General features: G+C 31.6%; 1 protein-coding gene across 1 annotated transcript; it reads left to right on the forward strand.

Moving 5' to 3' along the window:
• Positions 1-710: 710 nt before the first annotated feature.
• LOC110102205 (DNA replication licensing factor MCM2) lies at positions 711-12,544 on the forward strand. The gene is made up of 18 exons (XM_020830426.2): positions 711-867; positions 962-1,167; positions 1,255-1,439; positions 8,053-8,237; positions 8,382-8,571; positions 8,668-8,887; positions 8,968-9,175; positions 9,321-9,455; positions 9,541-9,732; positions 9,821-9,993; positions 10,079-10,267; positions 10,355-10,471; positions 10,562-10,646; positions 10,750-10,902; positions 10,973-11,098; positions 11,212-11,394; positions 11,899-12,060; positions 12,152-12,544. The coding sequence occupies exons 1-18, from the start codon at positions 865-867 to the stop codon at positions 12,266-12,268; spliced, it is 2,829 nt and encodes a 942-aa protein (XP_020686085.1). The 5' UTR covers positions 711-864; the 3' UTR covers positions 12,269-12,544.
• The last annotated feature ends 9,084 nt before the right edge of the window (positions 12,545-21,628 follow it).

Below are 21,628 nucleotides of genomic sequence, written 5' to 3' on the forward strand. Positions count from 1 at the left end.
TTATAGAATTTCCAGAGTGGCAAGACCTATAAATATGTTGGAAATCAAGGGCATATGGGGAGTGGCTTGGATGGACGGCCGATATTGAATCCCTTGATTGTGGACCATTTGATGGACATTTGAATGTCTTAGTAATGTCGGAATTCAGTGATCTTGAGCTCGCTAGATTCATCTCGTCGAGCCGCTCGATTCGACTAAAAGCAAGTCACATTTGGAAACCGTTTGGTAGTCCAAATTGTGATTCGAACCTTCCAACAATGCTTCAGATCCTTCATTTCGACTCATTTGGGTTCAGATTGAGTCAAATTTGGTGTTGTTGGGTTCGTATTCTCGAGACGTTCAGTTCGGCTGTAAGTTTGCTTAAATCGGAGTTTGGATGTCCCAATTTTAATTTAGGAAGTTTCATATTTGATTTTTCCTCTAAATTTGTGTCCGATCAAGATAATTTTTTGAGGATGTATCACAAGTAATCAATTAAATTTTTTTTACACTAATCTTTATAAATTCAGTAAATTTGGAAGTTATTTTAACCAAAAGTTTAACCCGTTCGCAAGTAGAGCCCGAAGCTATGATCTTGTTTGAGCAAAAAGTAGAGCCCGAAGCCGCGACAAACCGCCGGGCTTGATCGTCCTCTTTCGGGGTTCGAATGCGTGCGACACGAGAGAGACTTTCCGTGTTTGCACCGACCCGTACTTGTTATATAGTTTATTTTTGGCGCGAAAGCTTCCCGCCGACACCATCCATTCGGCCCTTAACCCTACAAGGGTTCAACTCCTTTTCCCACTTAGCCGACGTTACCAGCTGCAGGTAGGAGAATTGAGCTAGAGAGAGGGGCGAGAGCTGAGGAAGATCCATTCAAGCTCTATGGTAACTCATCTTTTTCCACCATCAAAGATCTACTTCTTAATTTCCTGCGTTCGAATGAAGAATATCGGTAGGTTCTTTCAATCTCTCTTTGCAGGCGGATCCAGAAAATCCTGCTTCGAACACTGGATCGTTTTCATCGGCGGGTTTCAGCACCGATCGGCTTCCTCCAGACTCTTCGGGATCCTCTGACGAGGAGGAAGCTGCCGTCGACCTCCATGCCCTCAGGGATGACGATCTTGACGGCGATGGTGGCGATGGGGAGGAGGAGGGCGAAGATCTCTTCAACGACAACTACTTGATGTAAGTGGTTGAAGCCCTCTCGCCGTTTCCATAACACTTCTAAATTATTTGATATTGATTTAATGAAACAAATGGGGTTGATTACAGGGACTATCGCCATATACAGACCCAGGATCAGTACGAATCGATTGGCATGGATGATTCCATGGAGGACGAGAGAGACCTTGACCAGATAATGGCTGATCGCAGAGCTGCTGAGATGGAGCTCGACGTAAGGGAGGGGCGCACTGCTGATGCTAATCGGAAGCTACCCCGAATGCTTCATGATCAGGGTATGCTTTTGAACCGTATTTCCCTTGCTCATTTGCTAGTTTCCACGGAAGTTCTTTTCTTGCTTCTCTCCGGTAAACTATCTTGATTTCCACGTTTTTGATTCTGCGCCAGCCAGTTAGGTTTTACCTAGTGAACTGTTACTTTTTGTAGAAGAACTGTGCAGAGTTGGGATTTTCCTCGGAATTAAACTATATCATTGTTTTCTTAAAAGGTCTCCTCAAACATGTAAAGGTGAAAAATGATAAATTGCAGCATAACTGTTCACTGACAAGTGAAGTCTGTTGAAATGAATCATGAAATGCATTCCATTTAAATATGGTACAGGCACGCTTCAAGTGTGAACCACTCACCCAGATCCTAGAGGGCCAATCTTATTGGCTCAATGTGGTGATGCGTTTTGTGCTGGATTGTGATGTCTAGTAAAGCGGATAATTGTTTTTGTAAAAATGTATATAATAATAGTTATTGAAAGTGTTTTGAGAGTATACATTACTATGGTATTGGTATAAGTTGGTTAAATGATCAAGAAAAAGAAGAAGAAAACCAAGGTCCAAAATTACAGAAGGTAGCGGGCAGGATACTAGTTTCTTGCTGATATATGATAACTTCTAACAACATATTAAGAAATATGGTCTCACCAAAAGATAATTTTTCATAGCTAAGCTTCTTAACTTCCATAAAATTCAACCAAAAAAATGCATTACAGTAAATGCTTTGTTAATTTGTAGGAACATTGTCTTATAATATGTATTAAACTACCAGAGAAACAATTGAAATGTATTACATTTCAAACAATAAGAAATATTGTACATAAAATACTATTGTCACAAAAATAATGTGAAATTACTAATAATAATATGCTGAAAAAAATACTAGAATAAGCATGGTTATAAAGAAAAGAAACATATGGAGATAGATGATAAGCTCTTGTACATTGTGGGGGAATGGGATAACAAGAACTTGCTCATAAAGCTTGCAGAAATGTAGATAAATATCAAAGAAGCTTAAGATTGAAGAATGTGACATAGATTGCACAAAATTTCAAAACATGATGAGAAAAAATTCACAAAAAGATCTTAAGATGAAAATAATCATTTATCTTGTATTCCATTGATGCATTAGAAGAACCATCAAGGCACTTGCCTTGTCAAAAAGTTATAAGCAGTTAAAATGGGTATTTCTTCATATGACTGATTGAGGCAACGAGGAGCAATCACATAAGCATCTTACTATTATATTTTTTCTTTTTGTTATCACTTATTGTTTAAATTCTTAATTATCTACTTAAATTTTCTTGTGCATGCATTACAAATGCAAGCTTATTTTCTTAAACAAATGAATTATATTTTCAACAATATCACCTAATTTAATATCCACTTTAATGGTGTTTTAAAGAAAATAACAATTATGTATTCTTATTCATAAAATTTATTTTAGCCATTATTAGTATAGTAAGTGTACCTCGATTAACTAGTAACTTAATAGAAGGTTTAAACATTTTCATAAATGTAAGATGGAAAGGATTTTGAGGATCTTGGTTAGATATCATTTAAAAAATGAGGTCATATAAATGTAGTGTTATTTGAATATCTAATGACTTGCTAGTTTATTTTATGGTTTATTGGCATTGTATGGATGATGCGATACTTTGGAGTCAAGATAAACATTAATGCATTCATGCTTAATAATGCATGATAACCTAAAATAAATTGCTGCAAAATGCATGAACCATGTCCTTCTCTCTCTTATGCACAAGGGTCTAGTGTAAGAATAATCAATTGGAATTCAAAAGCCAAATGAAGAAAGGATGAGTTCCATTCATGTTTGTCTAAAGGTTGCTTAGATTGTGCAAGTTTAGCAATATTAGATCTTGGAGATGACCCTAGAAGAGATCCAATCATGTTTGACATTTTTCTTATGTATTTTTCAATTTTTATGGCTTTGTCAAAGTAATTCTTTAATGTATAAAGTTGATAATATTCTATTACATTCTTAATATTAAATTATAAGTTTTTTTAAATAAATTTAATCCTTAAAGGCCTATTATTTTTTCTTGATATTAAATATTGTAGTAAATTCTTCAAATTCATTTAATTATTCTCCTATATTGAGAGAATGAATTAAAATATTAATTTAGGTAACCAATTATTATTTGTGATATGGGGGTATTTTTTGCATATGCATCAATTAATTCTACTCATAAATGATTGCTAGTTGACTATTTCTTCATTTTTTATGTTAAATTTTGAAATGTTTTATTTATTAGATTAATTTAAGATTACAAAAGACATTATTTTCAAGCTTGTCAATCAAAATGAAATAATCCTCCATGTTGGTTAGCCACTCAATATATGTATTTGGGTAATGTCTATGGTCTACCATAAAATGATGGACTATCAACTTTGATTTGTCTACTATGATTGCTATAATTACTATTCTTAAGCAATTTGTCATGGTCAAGTTGTGCAATATCATTTATAAGTTGTCTATATGGAGTTAGATAATCCTCCTATAAGAAGCATTAGGATAATGTCTTTTAAGTCTTTATTCAGGGATCTTTGAATACTCTTTAGTTGTAAAATAGATTTTGAGTCATCGAAAAATCAATTAATAATTTCATCTAGGCTATTAATGAATGTAAACATCAAAACAATAGTAAATTTAGATTTTATGAAGAGAAGCGAGGGCTAGTGGTTGTGTTATTTGTTGGCTTGTTTGAGGGATGCCAATCCCATTTTTTATTTTGTGTGTTAATTCTCATCTAATTGTCAACTTTCTTTGCTAGGCCATAAATGATCTTAGGTAAGTTTGGCGGTCTCATGAATAGTTGCTTGTGCCTTAGAAAAGTATAATCATTTTAGAGTCCATTGACATCACATCTTATTTGGCTTCGATCATTTTGATTTGTGCACTTGCTAGATGTGGCATAACATAGATCTCTCTTCAATTTGTTTATAAGTAAGATATTTAATGCACATCATTTAGGTCAAAAATGATAAAATTGATGAATGAATTTATTTATGCTAGTTAGAGGTGATAATTAATTAAGTTTAAGCAATCTAGTGTAAAGTCAAAATCAAAGATTTTGATTTCGACTTAATGCCACATTCAAACTCAGTAAAAAAAAAATGATTGATTTTGAGTCTAACTTATAGTTGATTTGAGTAAATATAAATTTAGGTGGATGAGTGGATTTACCCTTAGAGATAGGATACGAAATAAGCATATACGTGAAAAGGTCGAAGTAGCTCCAGTGGAAGATAAGATTAGAGAGAGTTGCCTTAGATGGGTTTGGTCGCATTAAACGGAGGCCTTCCGATGACCCGGTTAGGATAGTTGAGGTATTAGATTTGACTTATGTTAAGAAAGGTAGAGGTAGACCTAAAAAAACTTGGTTGGAAAATATTAGAAATGATCTTTCTTTATTAGATTTAAATGAGAATTTGACTTTTAATAGGACATAATGGCGAAAAAGGATTCATGTAGCCGACCCCACGTAGTGGGACAAAGGCTTGAAGTTGTTGTTGTTGTTGTTGGTTGTTGTTATATCTATTTGAAGTATTCAACATTTATTTCTAAAGATGCATAATAAATATATTAAATGTAAATGAATATATGTGTTATATATTTTTTATTGATGGAGATTTGTAAAGGTATGTGTGAAAGATTGAGAGTTTTGGGCATAGTGATTTGCCCAAATACCAGTTATAAGAAAATATTTTATATGTAATGATATAATTATATTTTGCCCTTTTAATTTGCATTCGTAGGATTTTTAAATAGGTAATAGCTTATATTCATAAAAATATACAAATTTTCAGTGAAGTTAATTACATATCATGCTTGAGTTTTTTCTTAAAATTCTAATTTTTTTTGGGTTAATGTGTGTATTAAGTTTTTATGCAATGATTATGCAAGGTAAAATTTGAATTTAAGCATTATAGTTTTTTATAGTGGTATTAGTTTACATGTTTGATTAATTGCTTAAAGTTAAAATTTTGGATTCAACAAAGATTAAAATTACCACACAACATGATTGAACCTCCATGAGTTGACAATGTTCTAGATGTAAAGTTTACTTCATGATTTTGTTGTAGCACCTTTCTATCCTTCATAATAGTTCTATCTTGATTTATGTTGTTGATCATTGAAAAATAAGTTCCTAAAATCATCCTTTAAAAAAAGAAAAGTTTTAAAGATTGAATGAACAAAGTGAGTTATATATCATCTTGGCATGCCTATTTTGGTTTTAGACTTTTATTTATCAAATTCAGTCCCGTAATTTATCATATTTTAAATTTATTACTACTTCCTTCATCTCATTTGACTAGAATTAATGGAAGTGGGTTTTAAAAGTCTTTTGTTGAGGGCACTATCAACCGTTCAAGTTGAGAAATGCTTTAGAGATATTTTACAATAATTCAAGTTGAGGGCACTATCAACCTTTCAAGTTAAGAAATGCTTTAGAGATCTTTTACAGTAATGAGAGCTCTTTAACTCTATTAAGCTTGTCTACAAAAAATGATAAGAGAGTCGAGGGGAATAGTGTTGAGAGACCCAATGATTTGCTATACTAATGAGAGAGTTGGGGAGCAATGGCCATAGAGTCAAGGAACAAGGATGACATAGTCCATTATCATGAATGATAATAAAGTTTCTTAATGGAAGGATCCTCTGGAGCGGTTAGAGCCTCAGTAATATGAAAAAAATGTATGAGTACTTTTCTCTATCAAAACTTATAAAGTCAATAATATTCTCAACCTTTGCTTCTCAAGATCAGCATTTTTGAATTGCACATGACTAATGTGATGTGAAAGAACCAAAAGGTTGAGATTTGATAAGTTGAGAGATTAAATTGAACATTAAGATGTCTTAGATTATAATGGATGCAACTAAAAAGTTTAGGGCCTTCATACTCATACAAAAGTATAGTTCCTATCTAATTAAATGAATGATAATGCTAATAATTAAACATAAAATAAAAGATAGTTAGGGAGTTATGTGGTTTGGGTTTGAGTTTAGATTGGAATATTTTCATGAATTTTGGAATTGGATTATGGATATAGACCATGTGGCATCAACATCATGATATGAGAGCAATTTTTCTTAGAAAAGTTGGTGATGGTTCCCAAAATATTCCATTTGGTGATGAGGTTGAAGAGGCCAATTAATCTTATTTCTTCCATGAAAATTAATTTCTATTTGAAGTGAACATGAAGTTTGAAGTACCATTGATTTATATCAATGCAGAGGTGGAGAGTTTGTTAGAGCTTTTATTGATGTACTTTTTGAGATGTAAATTTCATCACACATAACATTGCTTCTTTTGTTTGTTTGATATTCTCATCACACCCTTTTGTATTGAAATGTTTGCTCTATGAATCATAATCTTCTAAGAATGAAATGACCTATGTTCAAAGGACTTCTTTGCTATATTCTTTCTTGTTGATCACAAAGATTGTGACAAAGATACGAGCAACGTGTAGAACTATACTAGAGTTTTTGGGCAAGTGGTTACCTTGGAAATCTCCTTAGAAGAAAGATCTATCCTCATGAAATATGTAGCAGAATTGCATGAAGGCCTTTGATGAGAAATTAAGTTATTTCTATTAGGGAGTATCTTAGAAGCAAGCTTAAAGGCCATTGTCATAAAAAGGTGATACTCAACAGATAACAACAGCTAAGGGCAATAGCTCCTTCATAAAAAGGTAGATGGTAATATTGTAGGATAAAATAAGGTTAATGTGAGAGGCCTTACTATACCTATTACATGTTCAAAAGTTGCTTATATCAAGATTGTTGGAGGCTAAAACATGAGAATATACCAAATAAAAATTCTACCAGCTTTAGGACATATTCTCCTCATAAATTTTAAGAAACTAATGGAGATACTAAGATGATGAGAAAATTGAACTTCCAATGTTAATGGCTCATGTCTTTAATGAAGAGAAAGGTCTTTTTTTTTTCATTTGAAAGGAGAAAGAAGGCATATTTAGGTGCAATATATCGGTAGTAATAAAGCTCTAATACTTTATTAGAATAATTAAGGCTTCTCACTATTCCACACCCACTCTACTCAAGTCCCTATGCTATTAGTGATCAGGAATGATATAGCTTATAGTAGTAAAGCAGTGCATTGCAATATTTTCCATCATTGGGATATCATTGATGAAGTCATGTGATCTAGTTCCTCTAGATTTATGCCTTGTAAATTTAAGAAAGGGGAGAAGGATGTTATGTACTAGAGGAGAGAACAACATTATATTTTTATAATATACATAAAGAAATTAATACTTCACAAGTTTGTTCCACTAGTGAAGTAATTGGTGGTATCAAATTAAGGCAAATGTGTGGTCAATCTATCAAAAGTATAGGACTCTCTTTTATCAAGAAACTTTCATTGTAAGCCTAGTAGCTTTACAGTTATTTTAGACCATTGATCTCTTATGCACAGTAAGCCTCTAAGTTTCTAGTCATCTTTCCAAGGGAAGTTGAATCATGATGTAAACAATTGTCCCTAATAGATCAAGGAGTGCATTTTAAATTTATTTTATTGCAAACTGTATCCATTTTCTATGCATGTAATTATTTTATAGCGTGCTCCAATTGCAGACACAGATGATGATGACTATGTCAGGCGTCCAAAAAGATTTAGAGCTGATTTTAGGCTACCAGGTGGACCAAGAAGTGAAGAAGATGTTGTTGGTACCCCTAGTTCACCTGGAAGATCAGGGCCTCCCAGGACTCCAAGAGATGACTTACCCACCACTGATCAGACAGAGGATGACACATATGAGGTATTACAGTTGTTAATTGCAGTTGAAAATACTCAATTGTGTTTACTTATCATGTCTTTGTGTTTTGATTGAAACACTTCTTCCTTTGCTTTTCACAAATATGATTGTTTTTCACTTGTTTAAAACCTTAGAATTCTTTGTTAGGATGAATACGATGACGACGCAGAGCTTAATATGTATCGCGTTCAAGGAACTTTAAGGGAATGGGTTACAAGAGATGAGGTTCGAAGATTTATTGCCAAGAAATTTAAAGAGTTCTTACTGACATATGTGAATCCAAAGAACGAGCATGGGGACTATGAATATGTCCGGTTGATCAATGAGATGGTGTTAGGTATATCTATTCATAACATTGACCTGATTTGAGTTAGGACAGAGAATTCTTAATGCATATAATAATAGAGAATTTTAATTTGTCTCTCTTATACAGCTAACAAGTGCAGTTTGGAGATTGATTATAAGCAATTCATTTACATTCATCCAAATATAGCTATTTGGCTAGCTGATGCACCCCAATCAGTGCTGGAAGTCATGGAGGAAGTTGCTAACAAAGTTGTTTTTGATTTTCACAAGAACTACAAAAATATTCATCAAAAGGTTTATGTACGTATTACAAACCTACCAGTATATGATCAAATACGTAATATCAGGTTCGTCCTTCTGCACTTAACTTATTATTTTCTTTTCCTTGGCAATTGTCTTTTTATTGAATGAATAAATTGCAACCTAGGCAAATCCATCTGAACACAATGATTCGAATTGGAGGAGTTGTGACTCGGCGATCTGGGGTTTTCCCACAACTACAACAAGTAAAGTATGATTGCAACAAATGTGGGGTAATTCTTGGTCCCTTTTTCCAGAACTCTTACTCTGAGGTGAAAGTAGGATCTTGTCCAGAGTGTCAATCAAAAGGCCCGTTCACTGTCAACGTTGAACAGGTGCGCTTCTTTTAGAAAACCTTACGTGGTTACTAAAAATGTTATAGCCATTCAAAAATAGGCTGGATTATTATTATAAGCTTATGAAACATATTTTCCTACATTTTTTCAAACTTGTTTAGTGTATAACCATCCCAAAATTCAGACAATTTACAGGAACTATCAAAAGCTTACGCTTCAGGAAAGTCCTGGAATTGTGCCTGCTGGTAGATTACCAAGATATAAAGAAGTTATACTTCTGAATGATCTAATTGATTGTGCCCGTCCGGGAGAAGAAATTGTATACATTTTTTCCTTTTCTAATTTAGTTTTAATAGTTACAATTGAGTGTTGCCATATTACCTCTTACATATGATTATTTTCAGGAGGTTACCGGCATTTATACCAATAATTTTGACTTTTCACTCAATACCAAAAATGGTTTCCCTGTTTTTGCAACTGTTGTTGAAGCAAATTATGTTACGAAGAAACATGATCTCTTCTCTGTGTACAAGCTTACTGATGAAGACAAGGCAGAGATTGAAAAGTTGTCGAAAGATCCAAGGATTGGTGAAAGGGTTTGTCATCCAGCTTTTCGGTTTCAACATTTGTCTTCGTTATTATTTAAGTCATGCTATAAACAAATATATGCTGTGTTACAAACAGATTGTAAAGTCCATTGCACCATCAATTTATGGTCACGATGACATTAAGACAGCAATTGCCCTTGCTATGTTCGGGGGACAAGAGAAAAATGTGAAGGGAAAACATAGGTTGAGGGGAGATATTAATGTTCTACTTCTTGGTGATCCTGGTACTGCTAAATCCCAATTTCTCAAGTAAGGATGACTCAACATGATTTAAGAGAATAAAAGCTACCCCAGCTTCTTGTTTATAGCTGATGGCCATGCTTTTGTGGCATAGATATGTTGAGAAGACTGGTCATAGAGCTGTTTATACAACAGGTAAAGGAGCCTCTGCAGTTGGCCTTACAGCAGCTGTCCATAAGGATCCTGTTACAAGAGAATGGACGCTAGAAGGGGGTGCTCTTGTCTTAGCTGACAGAGGAATATGTCTGATTGATGAGTTTGACAAAATGAATGATCAGGACAGGTAGCAGAGCATTTTTCTTTGACATTATTTCTTGCTTATTTCTCTAGTCATCAATCAATAACTTGGCTTCATCTTTTTTAATTGCAGAGTTAGTATTCATGAAGCCATGGAGCAGCAAAGTATCAGCATATCTAAAGCAGGTATTGTGACCTCTCTTCAAGCCCGATGTAGCGTCATAGCTGCAGCAAATCCCATTGGTGGAAGGTGAGTACAAACTTGTAAATTACTATTCATTTTAATTTGTCAACCTGATCCTTCTTGTACTAAAAATTTAAAGATTTGTTTGTTGGTCAGATATGACTCATCCAAGACATTTTCTCAAAATGTGGAGTTGACTGATCCAATAGTATCTCGGTTTGATATCCTTTGTGTTGTGAAGGTTACCTAGCGAACTCAGCAGCATTTCTCGTCTCAATGACTTTCTACATTTCACCATTACGGTCTTATAATTATATCCGAATGACTGTTAAATTTGAATGCAGGACATTGCAGATCCAGTAGTTGATGAAATGCTTGCAAAGTTTGTTGTTGATAGCCATGCTAGGTCACAACCCAAGGGTGGGAACATTGAAGATAAAGCTGCAAGCAATTCCCACGATGATTCACTGAATTCAGAAAGAACCGCAGATCCTGATGTATGATGTTTAAATTGAATATTTTTCTTATAGATGCCTAAATATATTCTAATGGTGAATTACATGTCAGATTCTTACACAAGATATGCTTAAGAAGTACATAACTTATGCAAAGTTAAATGTCTTCCCGAAGTTACATGATGCAGATTTGAACAAGCTTACACATGTATATGCCGAGTTGCGTAAAGAGTCATCTGTAAGATTCTCCTTTCACTCCCAAACATGATTAAAATAAGTTTTTTTAGTATATATATATATATATATATATATATATATATATATATAGTGATCCATATAAGATTTTTGTAGCATGGGCAAGGAGTCCCAATAGCTGTGAGACATATCGAGTCTATGATAAGAATGTCAGAAGCACATGCTAGAATGCATTTAAGGAGTTACGTGACGCAAGAGGATGTAGACATGGCTATTCGGGTACTGCTAGATTCTTTCATATCTACTCAGAAATTTGGCGTTCAGAAAGCACTACAAAAGGTGATGCTTTTCCTATTCTGGTTAATCATAAAACATATTTGTGGTCATCTAATTACTGCTTTTGGTACTGTTGGGAATCAAGCTCCAAGAATCGAAAGGGAAACAGTAAAAAATGATGAAAAAGAAAATAAGACCAGCATATAAAGAATTTAATATAGGTTCACCTAATAGTCTTGCTGCCATTGCTGTAAATTTTATTATAGTTCTATTGTGGTGGATAATTATAACCTTAATTTACTGAATACAACATAAATGTGATATCTCCCTTTTCATAAAGAAAAAATCTATAGAATAAAAATTTCGTAACACCTTAAACTAAATAACCCCCTCAAATACTCAGAACTAAGATTTTGTAGTGATTTTTTTTTCTTTTCATAAGATAAAATTTAGGCTCCAAAATTTAATAGAGACAACATGTTAAACTTGCTTATTTTATAGTCTCTTGATTTCTTAGGTTGTAAATATATTGCTGGTGTCTTGAGGTACGTGCTTATTTTGTTGCAGAGATTTAAAAAGTACATCACATATAAGAGGGATTACAACGAACTTCTCCTGCATCTATTGCGTGTACTTGTGAAGGAGGCAATGCATTTTGAGGAACTCATGGCGGGCCCAAGTATTCATCTTGCTCATATTGAGGTGAAGGTGGAAGAACTTAGAAACAAGGTTAGAGATTCAGAATCCTGGTTTATATACGTTTACTCCTTGCTCATCAAATGTTTTGTTCATCTAATATCCCTCTATATTTTTGAATCAGGCACAGGAGTATGAAATTTATGATCTTAAACCATTCTTTTCTAGCACAAATTTTATAAATAGCAACTTCATTCTCGATGAAGGCCGGGGTGTGATTAGACATCCGGTTGCCAGATGAAAATCATTCTGGATTTGGCCCTCAATCTTCCCTTAGTTGGCCTCCTGCTGCTGCTTTATAAAAGAAACATGGTATTGAAAGCTGTTCTATATTCCTTTTTGTTGTTATCCACTACAGCTTTCGAATTGTCAAATTTTGTTTTGCTTTTATTTCGCTAGCCGACCTGCTGGAACTTGGCTTCGAACAATCTATTGATCTTGCCAAAAATCTGCCATTTGATCTTTATTATTATATATAAGCTGTCGTCATATATATAAAAATATCTTTGATGTTTTATTTAGGTTTCATTTGGAACTATTTTTTTTAGTTCTTCTTAAATAGATTTTGAGTATAAAAAAATTAATTTTTATATTAAAAATGTTGGATCAGTCTGTCCAAATAAAGTTAGGCTAGACTAGCTCTCTATTTGTGTTAGTATTGTGGGAAATTTGATTGTCTATCAATCGGGTTGTACTATTGATTCAGACCTCAATTCTATTTATCGAGCTCACTAGGAGGTACTGGGGTTTTTCTCCCTACTTGGGTTCGGGTGCTTTGCACATAATTTTTTTTCGTACAGCTCCCCGGCATTGTATAGTTTGGTGGAAAAAAGATAGAGAGAGAAGCGCTACGACTATGTAAACCTTGGCGCAATGCTGCTACCAAGGGGTATTGTGATACTCCATACCTTGGCGGTGCAATGTTGTCATATAGTAGTTTTTTTTCCTAATTTTTCATTAAGGGTTGCATCCTTTGATGATTTTTATGAATATCTTGGTTTTTTCTTGTGCAAGAATGATGCTAAAGGGAAGAGAAATACTGAGAGAGTAAGATAGAAGAGAAATATGTACAATTTCTTCTAATTTTTATAGTGAATTTTTTTGGTGTGGTGTGGATTCATCATTTTTTTCCTATTTTGGATTTTTCCACGTTAAATTTTGATGTTCTTTTCTTTTTGCTGTACTTTTCTATTTTTTGTTTTTTTTCGTTGCGAAGTTTACTTTTCCCCAAAAATTAGTATTGTACGATTAGGATTATACAATACAATATCAGCTCTGATTCGACCCTTTTATTCAGGTTCCAAAATTTATAAATAATTATCCATCAAATAAAATTGTGTACTCTATGAATAAGTTCATCTAATACGAAAAGTTCAAAATTTGAATTTACCTATTTCTAAAATTATCAAGATTTTAACCTTTAAAAAGAATAAATGACCGTCTAGTACAATTTGAATTGTATTGCATGATTAATTATGTAATTTATAATTTAAAATTTTGTTAGTTAATCCCATTTGGTTTTCATAATTTACAAAATTGTCATTCATAACGTATGGTAAAAAGTAAATCATGCAATATGATTTTAATAAAAAATTCAAGAGTTTTAATTAACTTTGTTTAATTTTTTTACCTTGTATGTGTGTGATCGTTCAATCCACTTTATATCTAAGATATAAAAAGACTCAAGAAATAAAAAAAATACAAATACAAATACAAATTAGCACTTTTTTAATTCTTGGTCTTCTTGACCCCGGTGGATTTTCTTTGTGTTCAATTCTTTAATCTTCATTAAGTCCTTTGGAATCTGTCACCTATGTGATCCCTATAATGTTAGCGTAATAGCCAATTTCTTGTACACATAGCTTAACTTGTGATTAGTATAATTAATAATATTTGTAATGATAATAATCTAATGTAAATTGGGCTCATGAGGTTCAATAATAATAATAATTTTTATCATATTTTATATTTAATATGACTAATGCTTGTTTAATAACACAATATGATATGTATGAATAATGTTTATGGTCAAGATAATGTGAAAAGGAAGTATTCTTGCCAACATATATAATTATTTCAAAATTAAGGAATTTATGCTACAATCAATCATGATAAAGCTATCCTCACAAATAAAACTTCATTATAAACATGAAATAATATTTGCTCAATATGTACGATAGTAATGGAATGTGAAAAGCATGATTGATAACCTACAACATATTTATTAATCTATTACAAGCATCAAGGATAATACTTCGGAGCATGTTCTTTTGGTGCAAGAGTTATTTCATAAATTTAGATTTTCTAAATCTAAGAAAGGGATGGTGGCGATGAAAATTGATATGGAACAAGCATATGATTGTATGTCTTGGAATTCTTTGAGAAATATTCTGAATTACTTTGGATTTCCTACGGCTTTTTCAAATCTTCTTATGGAGTGTGTTATAAATTCAAAGTTTTCTATTCTTTTCAATGGCACCAAATCAAATTGGATAGAAGCTAAGAGTGGATTTAGACAAGGATGTCCACTTTCATAAATAAAAAATACCCACATCGAGTTTTAGCCATGGAACAACTCTCTTAAGATCCAAAAATTATAAAAAAAAAATAAAAAAAAATTGATGACTATTAACTTGAAATACCTAAATAATAAAAAATTTCTATTATACCCACTTTCACATAATTAAGTATTGAAAATTAAAAGCTAATTATTATAGTTGCAACTTATTGCACATACATTACCCTATAGACAATGTAGGCTAATCATTGTTATGATATAATTAAATCTAAAACTTTGAGGTATTATAAATTAATAAATAAAGGAAAATAATGAAGGCTTCATGGTTCAAGTTGATTTGGTTCAGGATTGGGTTTGATTTTGTTATATTTATATTTAAGGAAAATAAGTAAATTACATAATATAAGACAATGAATATTTGCCACAAAATAAAGAAACATCAATTGTAACTCTTAATCATATTAGATGCACAATAAACTTTTCAAATGTGGATGAGCTTGCATAAATGCTAGTCAGTTGTTATACTAAAAGCTTTAGATGAAATTACTTCTTATTATTTTCTAAAGCACATTTCTGGTGCAAAATGTTTTTGAATAAAAAAATCTTTGTACTAAAAACTATACATTATAGAAAGCAAAAAGAAAGCTGTTCCAAAAGAAGCCTTAGTTTTGCTTTATGTAGTTTTTTTATTAATTATTTTATTTTTTTGACAAAAGAAGCACTTTTATTTCATTAAAAAGGAAAATACAACGAAACCAACATGGAAGATCAAAAAATTACGAAGCTAAAATTATCCAATCAAGGTAAACAACATTTGGTCTCAGGAAATAATATAGGCCTCTAACTAACCATTCCAAAGGCATGCAAGGACCATCCATTGGTAGCATCAAGCACAAACCAAGCATCACCCCACAGTCCAAACAAATGCCACCTATCATTACGAGAGGAGCCACCAAGGTTGCCAGCAAGTCAAGTCCATCCAGAGGTTGGCCAGAAGCCACCTCAACATTGACCAGACTAGACAATTAAGGTTTACAACTGTGTAACATAGCATCCAGCCTAGCATAAAGGTAGAAGAGGAGACCATAAAAGAAAAGAACTCGAGAAAAAAAATTTCTTTTTTTTATTTATGCCTACACCATTTGCCACCACCATGGAATTATACTTTTTGAGCACAACGACTTACATTCAAGTTATACTCATGAAAATCATCCTTCGGCTCATCCAAATAATCTCCAACATTCCTGGAAGGAGAGGAGCAAGACCCATCCAACCAATCAGAATGATCCACATGACTAAATGTGAATTTGGAAGCCATTATTTTTTTAACTCCATATAAGAAATAAGTTCAATTAGAATATCCACAAAAGTCACATTCAAAATCAGGCCCAAGGTACCAGTCGAAACAACATTAGAAACCAACGAAATGGGAGTTAAAAAATCATTTGGAAGAATTATTCTTTTAATCAACTAGAATACCCACTATGATGCCCCATAATCTAGTTTGGAATAATTATTCTTTTAATTTTTTAATAAATAATAACTAGATCTATCTAATATCATATATCAGTAATAAATAATATAATAAGTTCTATAATTTAAAATATCAATATTACATCTATATCCATTCTCAAAAATCATATACACTACTCTAGATGTACACAATCAAATTATAAATACTCTATCATGAGTACAGAAGAAATAGAAAGAAACAGAACCTAAAGAATCTTGATCAATCTCACACTCCTACTCCTCTACACTGACCTTAAATCATTTAACTACATATAATGAGCTTAAAAAGCCCACTAGGTCATCAAACCTTATAACTGAATTCAAAGCATGACAAAAGAATAATATGAATATCAACAATCATATCATAGCAGTTACATTCATATGATCATTGAATAAATGCAGAAATAATAAAATTCCAGAAATCGTACAAAACATCAAATCAAAACATATGTAAAGACTTTTGAATTCATGTCAATGCAAAAAAAATGTATAGAAATAACTGTATATGTATATCACATGCTAAAAAATATCATATCAGTATCAACTCGGTGTGTCTAGTGGATCAATGCACATGCACAATATATATCATGTGATCAATATTTTAATAAAATTAGAACATTAGTAACATCAACATCATTGGTGAAAGTACAGTAAAGCCGTACAATAGCAGTGATTCAGTAACATGCATTTTAATAAATATATTAAACAAGTAACAGTCTTGTCTATAGCGATGTTTTTCTAGTATCAATGCCAGTATTAGTAACCCGTTGGCTAAGTAAACAGAGTTGTTACTCTTTGCACGTTGGCATAATAATAACTCATTATAACTCCCAATCAATATAGCATGAATCAGTGGAGCATAATATCAAACCACAATATTTAAAGAAAACATGTCTGCCCATCTTCTTAAACAAGTCAGTCAGTCTCTAACCAAAGTCAATGAATAACCAATCTTTCCTTATTTTTCCCACACATATATTATCATTCACATTCATTTTTAATGCATTATAGAAAATAAATCATAATTAAGCTTAATTTAAAAAATGTTAAAATATCATAAAGGCATGCAAAAAAAATTTCTCAGCAAAAATTTACATTTTTAGGAATTAACTAAATTAGTAAATATTGTATAAAATAACATTCTTAAACTTTAATTGAACTAAAGTTCTATTTTTATAGGTCAAAATAAATTTCTAAATTAGTAAAAATCACTACTATTTCAAAGGCACTAGATAAAAAATCTCAAATAAATACTTAAAATATTCACAATTTCGATATCTATATTATATAAAAAGTTACGAGGTCACAATTTTACCAATACAAAATTATTCTCATTTTCGATAACAGAAATACAAATTTAATTGAAAAAATACTAAAATCACAAAATAATTGAAATAAAAAATAAGATATAGATTCCTTGCAGCGTGACGAGCAAATTTTCCAACAAGTTTGATTGCCAATAATCGCTCCATGACCTCCAAATCTATATTTTCTTTTTCTCTCTTGTCTATTTTCTTCTTATTTCCTTAAGAAATGGGTGAGGTTTTAAAATTATAGAAAAATATCTATAAAATAAATTATTTTATTTAAAAATATTGATAAAATTGGTTTACAAAATGTATACTTGATAGTCTAGAAATCTTCACTTGTACCGACATGAACTAATTTTTTAAGGATTTTTACCAGCATCTAAAAATTATGAAAAAATTCATGTAAGTAAAATACTACAATCAAAATACTATGGAGAAAAAAAATTATGATTTAGAGTTTTAATGACTAAAAAAAAAAAGGCAAAGTCAAAATATGGGCTATTATAATCCACCCATCTTAATAATATGTCATCTCCAACATTTCCCCTAATGGATTCGGGCATATAATAGAGATAAACCAATTATGTTAAATCAAAACTCAAATCAAATCAAAATTAACTCAAAACTCATCAAACATTATACAGTCATGTAGTTCATTCTATCACATGTCATTCTATTATATATACAAATAGATGCATCTTAAACTACCCATCCTACCCAACTCTCAATCAAATCCTACAGCTCTGGTAACATTCAATTCTTTTAACTACTACTCTAATACCAATTGTGATGCCCTAGAATCTAATTTGGAAGAATCATTCTTTTAATCTTTTAATAAATAACAATAGAGCTATTTAATATTATATATCAGTAATAATTTGTACAATAGATTCTATAATTTAAAATATCAATGTACACATCTATATTCATTCCCAAAAAAGATATACACTACTCAGTATCTACACAATCAAATCATAACTACTTTGTCTTGAGTACAGAAGAAAAATAAAAAAAAAATATAACCTGAAGAATCTTGACTAGACACACACTCTTGCTCCCCCTGCCTTGACCTGAAATAATTTAATCACATATAATGAGCTTAAAAAGTCCAAAAAATCATCAAAACCTTTAATTGAACTCAAAGCATAACAAAATAGTAACATGCATATCAACAATCAAATAATAACATTTACATTTATATGATCATTGAATAAATGTAAAAATAAGAAAATTATATGGAATAGTAGTAGAATCTACAAATACTAAAATATCATAGTATGGAAGCCCGTAAAGCAATAAACCAGTATGAGTGTTAAATCTATAAAGCAATCGTCATATTCGTAATACCAATTAGTAAAGAAATCATATAAAGCATCCAATCAAAAATTTAGTAAAGACCGTTGAAATTGAATCAATGTAGTAAAATCATATTGGAATATACACATGCTATCTAGTTATTTTATATCACATGCTCAGTATATCACATGCTTAATATCAATACAGTAAATTAGTAGAATCAAATAGTATCAATATCTATATCAATAACAATAATAATCTAGTGACATGAGTAGTAGAATAATACAATAATAGTAAATTCCTATAGCAACAATAAATTTGTACAATAATAAGAATAATGCCTAAAAACATGCATTTTAGTAGTCACACTAAATAAGTAAGAAGTCCTAGCTATCATGATATTTTTTAGTATTATATCAGTATCAATAAATCATTGGCTCAATAAATAATATCATCACTTTTTATCTGTTGGTACAATAATCATCTACTTATAACTCCTAACCAGCATCACATGAATTAGTAGAGGATAACATTAAACCATAATATTTAGAGGAAAACCTGTCGGCCCACCATCCTGTACAGGGTAATTAGTCTACAACCAATGGGTTAACTAGTATTTCCTTGTTTGTTTGACACACAAACATTATTATCATAATACTATAACAGTAATAGTGATCGGCTCTTACTCAAGCATATATATTCACAACCATTTTTAATACATTACAACAAAAAATGCATAATTGAGCTTAATTAAGAAGATGTCAAAATATCATAACGATAAACAACAAAGAATTATATTAGAAAAAATACACATTTTTAAAAAATATTAAATTACCAGGGATTATGTAAAATGATATTTTAAAACTTTTATTGTACTGCACTATTATTTTTAAAGGTCAAAATAAATTTTGGGAGAGGCAAAAATCACTATATTTCTAAATCACCAAGTGAAAAATCTCAAATAAATACTCAAAATGTTCATAATATCGATCTCTATAACATACAAAAAGTTATGTGGTAAAAGTTTTGCCAATATAAAATTATTCACATTTTTTGATAACAGAATTACAAATTTGTTTAGAAAAATATTGAAAATACAAAATCTTTGAAATAAGAAATAGGATAAAGGTTTCTTACAACGAGATGAGCAAATATCCCAGCAGGTTTGGCGGACAAAAATCGTACCATGGCCTACAAATTCAAATTTCTCTTTTCTATCTCTTCCCCTTCTCTCTTATTTTCTCTTAAACCATCTCTATTAGTCGAAAATAGAATAGGGAAAAAGTATTTAAAAGTTAAAAATAGTGCTTTATGATATTTTATAGTGAAAATTTTATATTATATAATATTTAATTTAATTAATTTTTAATATAAAGTTCATATAAATCAATTTAGTAATTTAAAATTTATAGAAAAATATTCAAAAAAAAGAAATTATTTTATTTAAAAAATATCGGTGAAATCAGTTTACAAAACGGACACTTAACGGTCCCGAAAGCCTCATTTGTACCGACATGTATCAATTTCTTCTATATTTTCACTAATGTGCAAAAATTATGAAAAAAATTATGTAAGTAAAATATTACAATCAAAATACTATGGAAAAGACAAATTACAATTTAGAGTTATAATGACTCTAGAAAAAAATTTGCAAAGTTAAAATACGAACTATTACACTCATAGTAGCTAGATACTGATCATCCAAACAAACAAAAGAATCCAAATTCTCATTTGCCACACTAGTAAACAAATCATCCACATGAGTGGAAACATCAGAATCCACATGATCTAAACAATCTAAATTATAGACGAGAGTCTCAATAAGAGAGGCAATAGAATTAGTCATACAAGCATCAGTTCGCATTACCGCCAACACACTCTCATTATTAACACAAGAAATAACCATAGGAATCACAACAACTTACATCAGAACATCCTCCTCGGCATGACCAACAACAACCCCATCAACCTCCATGCCAATAACAATTACCCCATGAAGACCCCCATTAATTGACACCTTATTAATAGGTGAAGCAATACAATTTTCAATAACATTTTCTAAATCATCAACAAACTTCTTATTAGTCATGAGGAGATTAGAATTAACAACATGAACATTCACCGGAACATAAGACTTGTTTCAAATCCCTCTTACCATGCCCAATACGATTACAATGGACACAAAAGGGAGGAAATTCTTCCATGTCTACAAGCTTAATATACCCAAACATTTTTAGACTTAACCACACTTTGTCTGGATATTATTTAGTAATGTCAAGCTTGATTGAAACCCATGGTATAGATGGTTGAAAACCAATGGAGGTTGCATTATCAACCTTTAACGGATCACCAAATAGAGAACCAAGGTGTGGAGGATACGAGGTGAGTAAAGGTGAGGTCGTAAGTTAGGGAAAGAAATCCAAATGAGAATGATAGGTGATTCAACACCAATATCAAGTTAGGGCAACCATTTGATTAACTTCATGTAACAATTATTGATAAAATAAGATATATGACCAAACACTATGCTATAATCCATATAATTCATAAACTTAATCAGAATATGTGACGGGTTGAGCAAAGTCACAGAAAAATCCACTTTGAGCTTAAGGTTGAAGAAGAACTTTCGGATAGATTCTAGGCTAGGGCGCCGGTTAGGAAATAAAACCTACCAAAGCAAATTGCAAAGGAGCTGCAAGTACTAGGATTTCCTCCTCAGAGATCCAAAGAGATGGCATTCCATGAATTAATATAGAAGGTTTGAGCTCAAGAAAGAATACATCAGATGAAGAACAAGATAAAACATCTAAAAAGGAATGTGATTTCAAAGAACCATCCAAAAAGTCGGGATCAGAGATTCGCAGCCCATCTGGCCAAGAACGACTGGATGGAGGCGGGACATCAAAGCCACATTAAAGAAAACCAAAACTAAAATAAATAGTCGAAGAAGAAAGGAATCTTCCCT

The sequence above is a fragment of the Dendrobium catenatum genome, unplaced genomic scaffold (assembly GCF_001605985.2).
Source record: "Dendrobium catenatum unplaced genomic scaffold, ASM160598v2 fragScaff_scaffold_747, whole genome shotgun sequence".
Lineage (NCBI taxonomy): Eukaryota > Viridiplantae > Streptophyta > Magnoliopsida > Asparagales > Orchidaceae > Dendrobium > Dendrobium catenatum.

What these genes read in the sequence shown, in the direction of transcription:
- LOC110102205 (XM_020830426.2), top strand. An exon ending in CCGAATGCTTCATGATCAGG is followed by an intron (nt 1,440 to 8,052) that starts GTATGCTTTTGA and finishes CTCCAATTGCAG; the next exon opens with ACACAGATGATGATGACTAT. An exon ending in ATCCAAGGATTGGTGAAAGG is followed by an intron (nt 9,733 to 9,820) that starts GTTTGTCATCCA and finishes TGTTACAAACAG; the next exon opens with ATTGTAAAGTCCATTGCACC.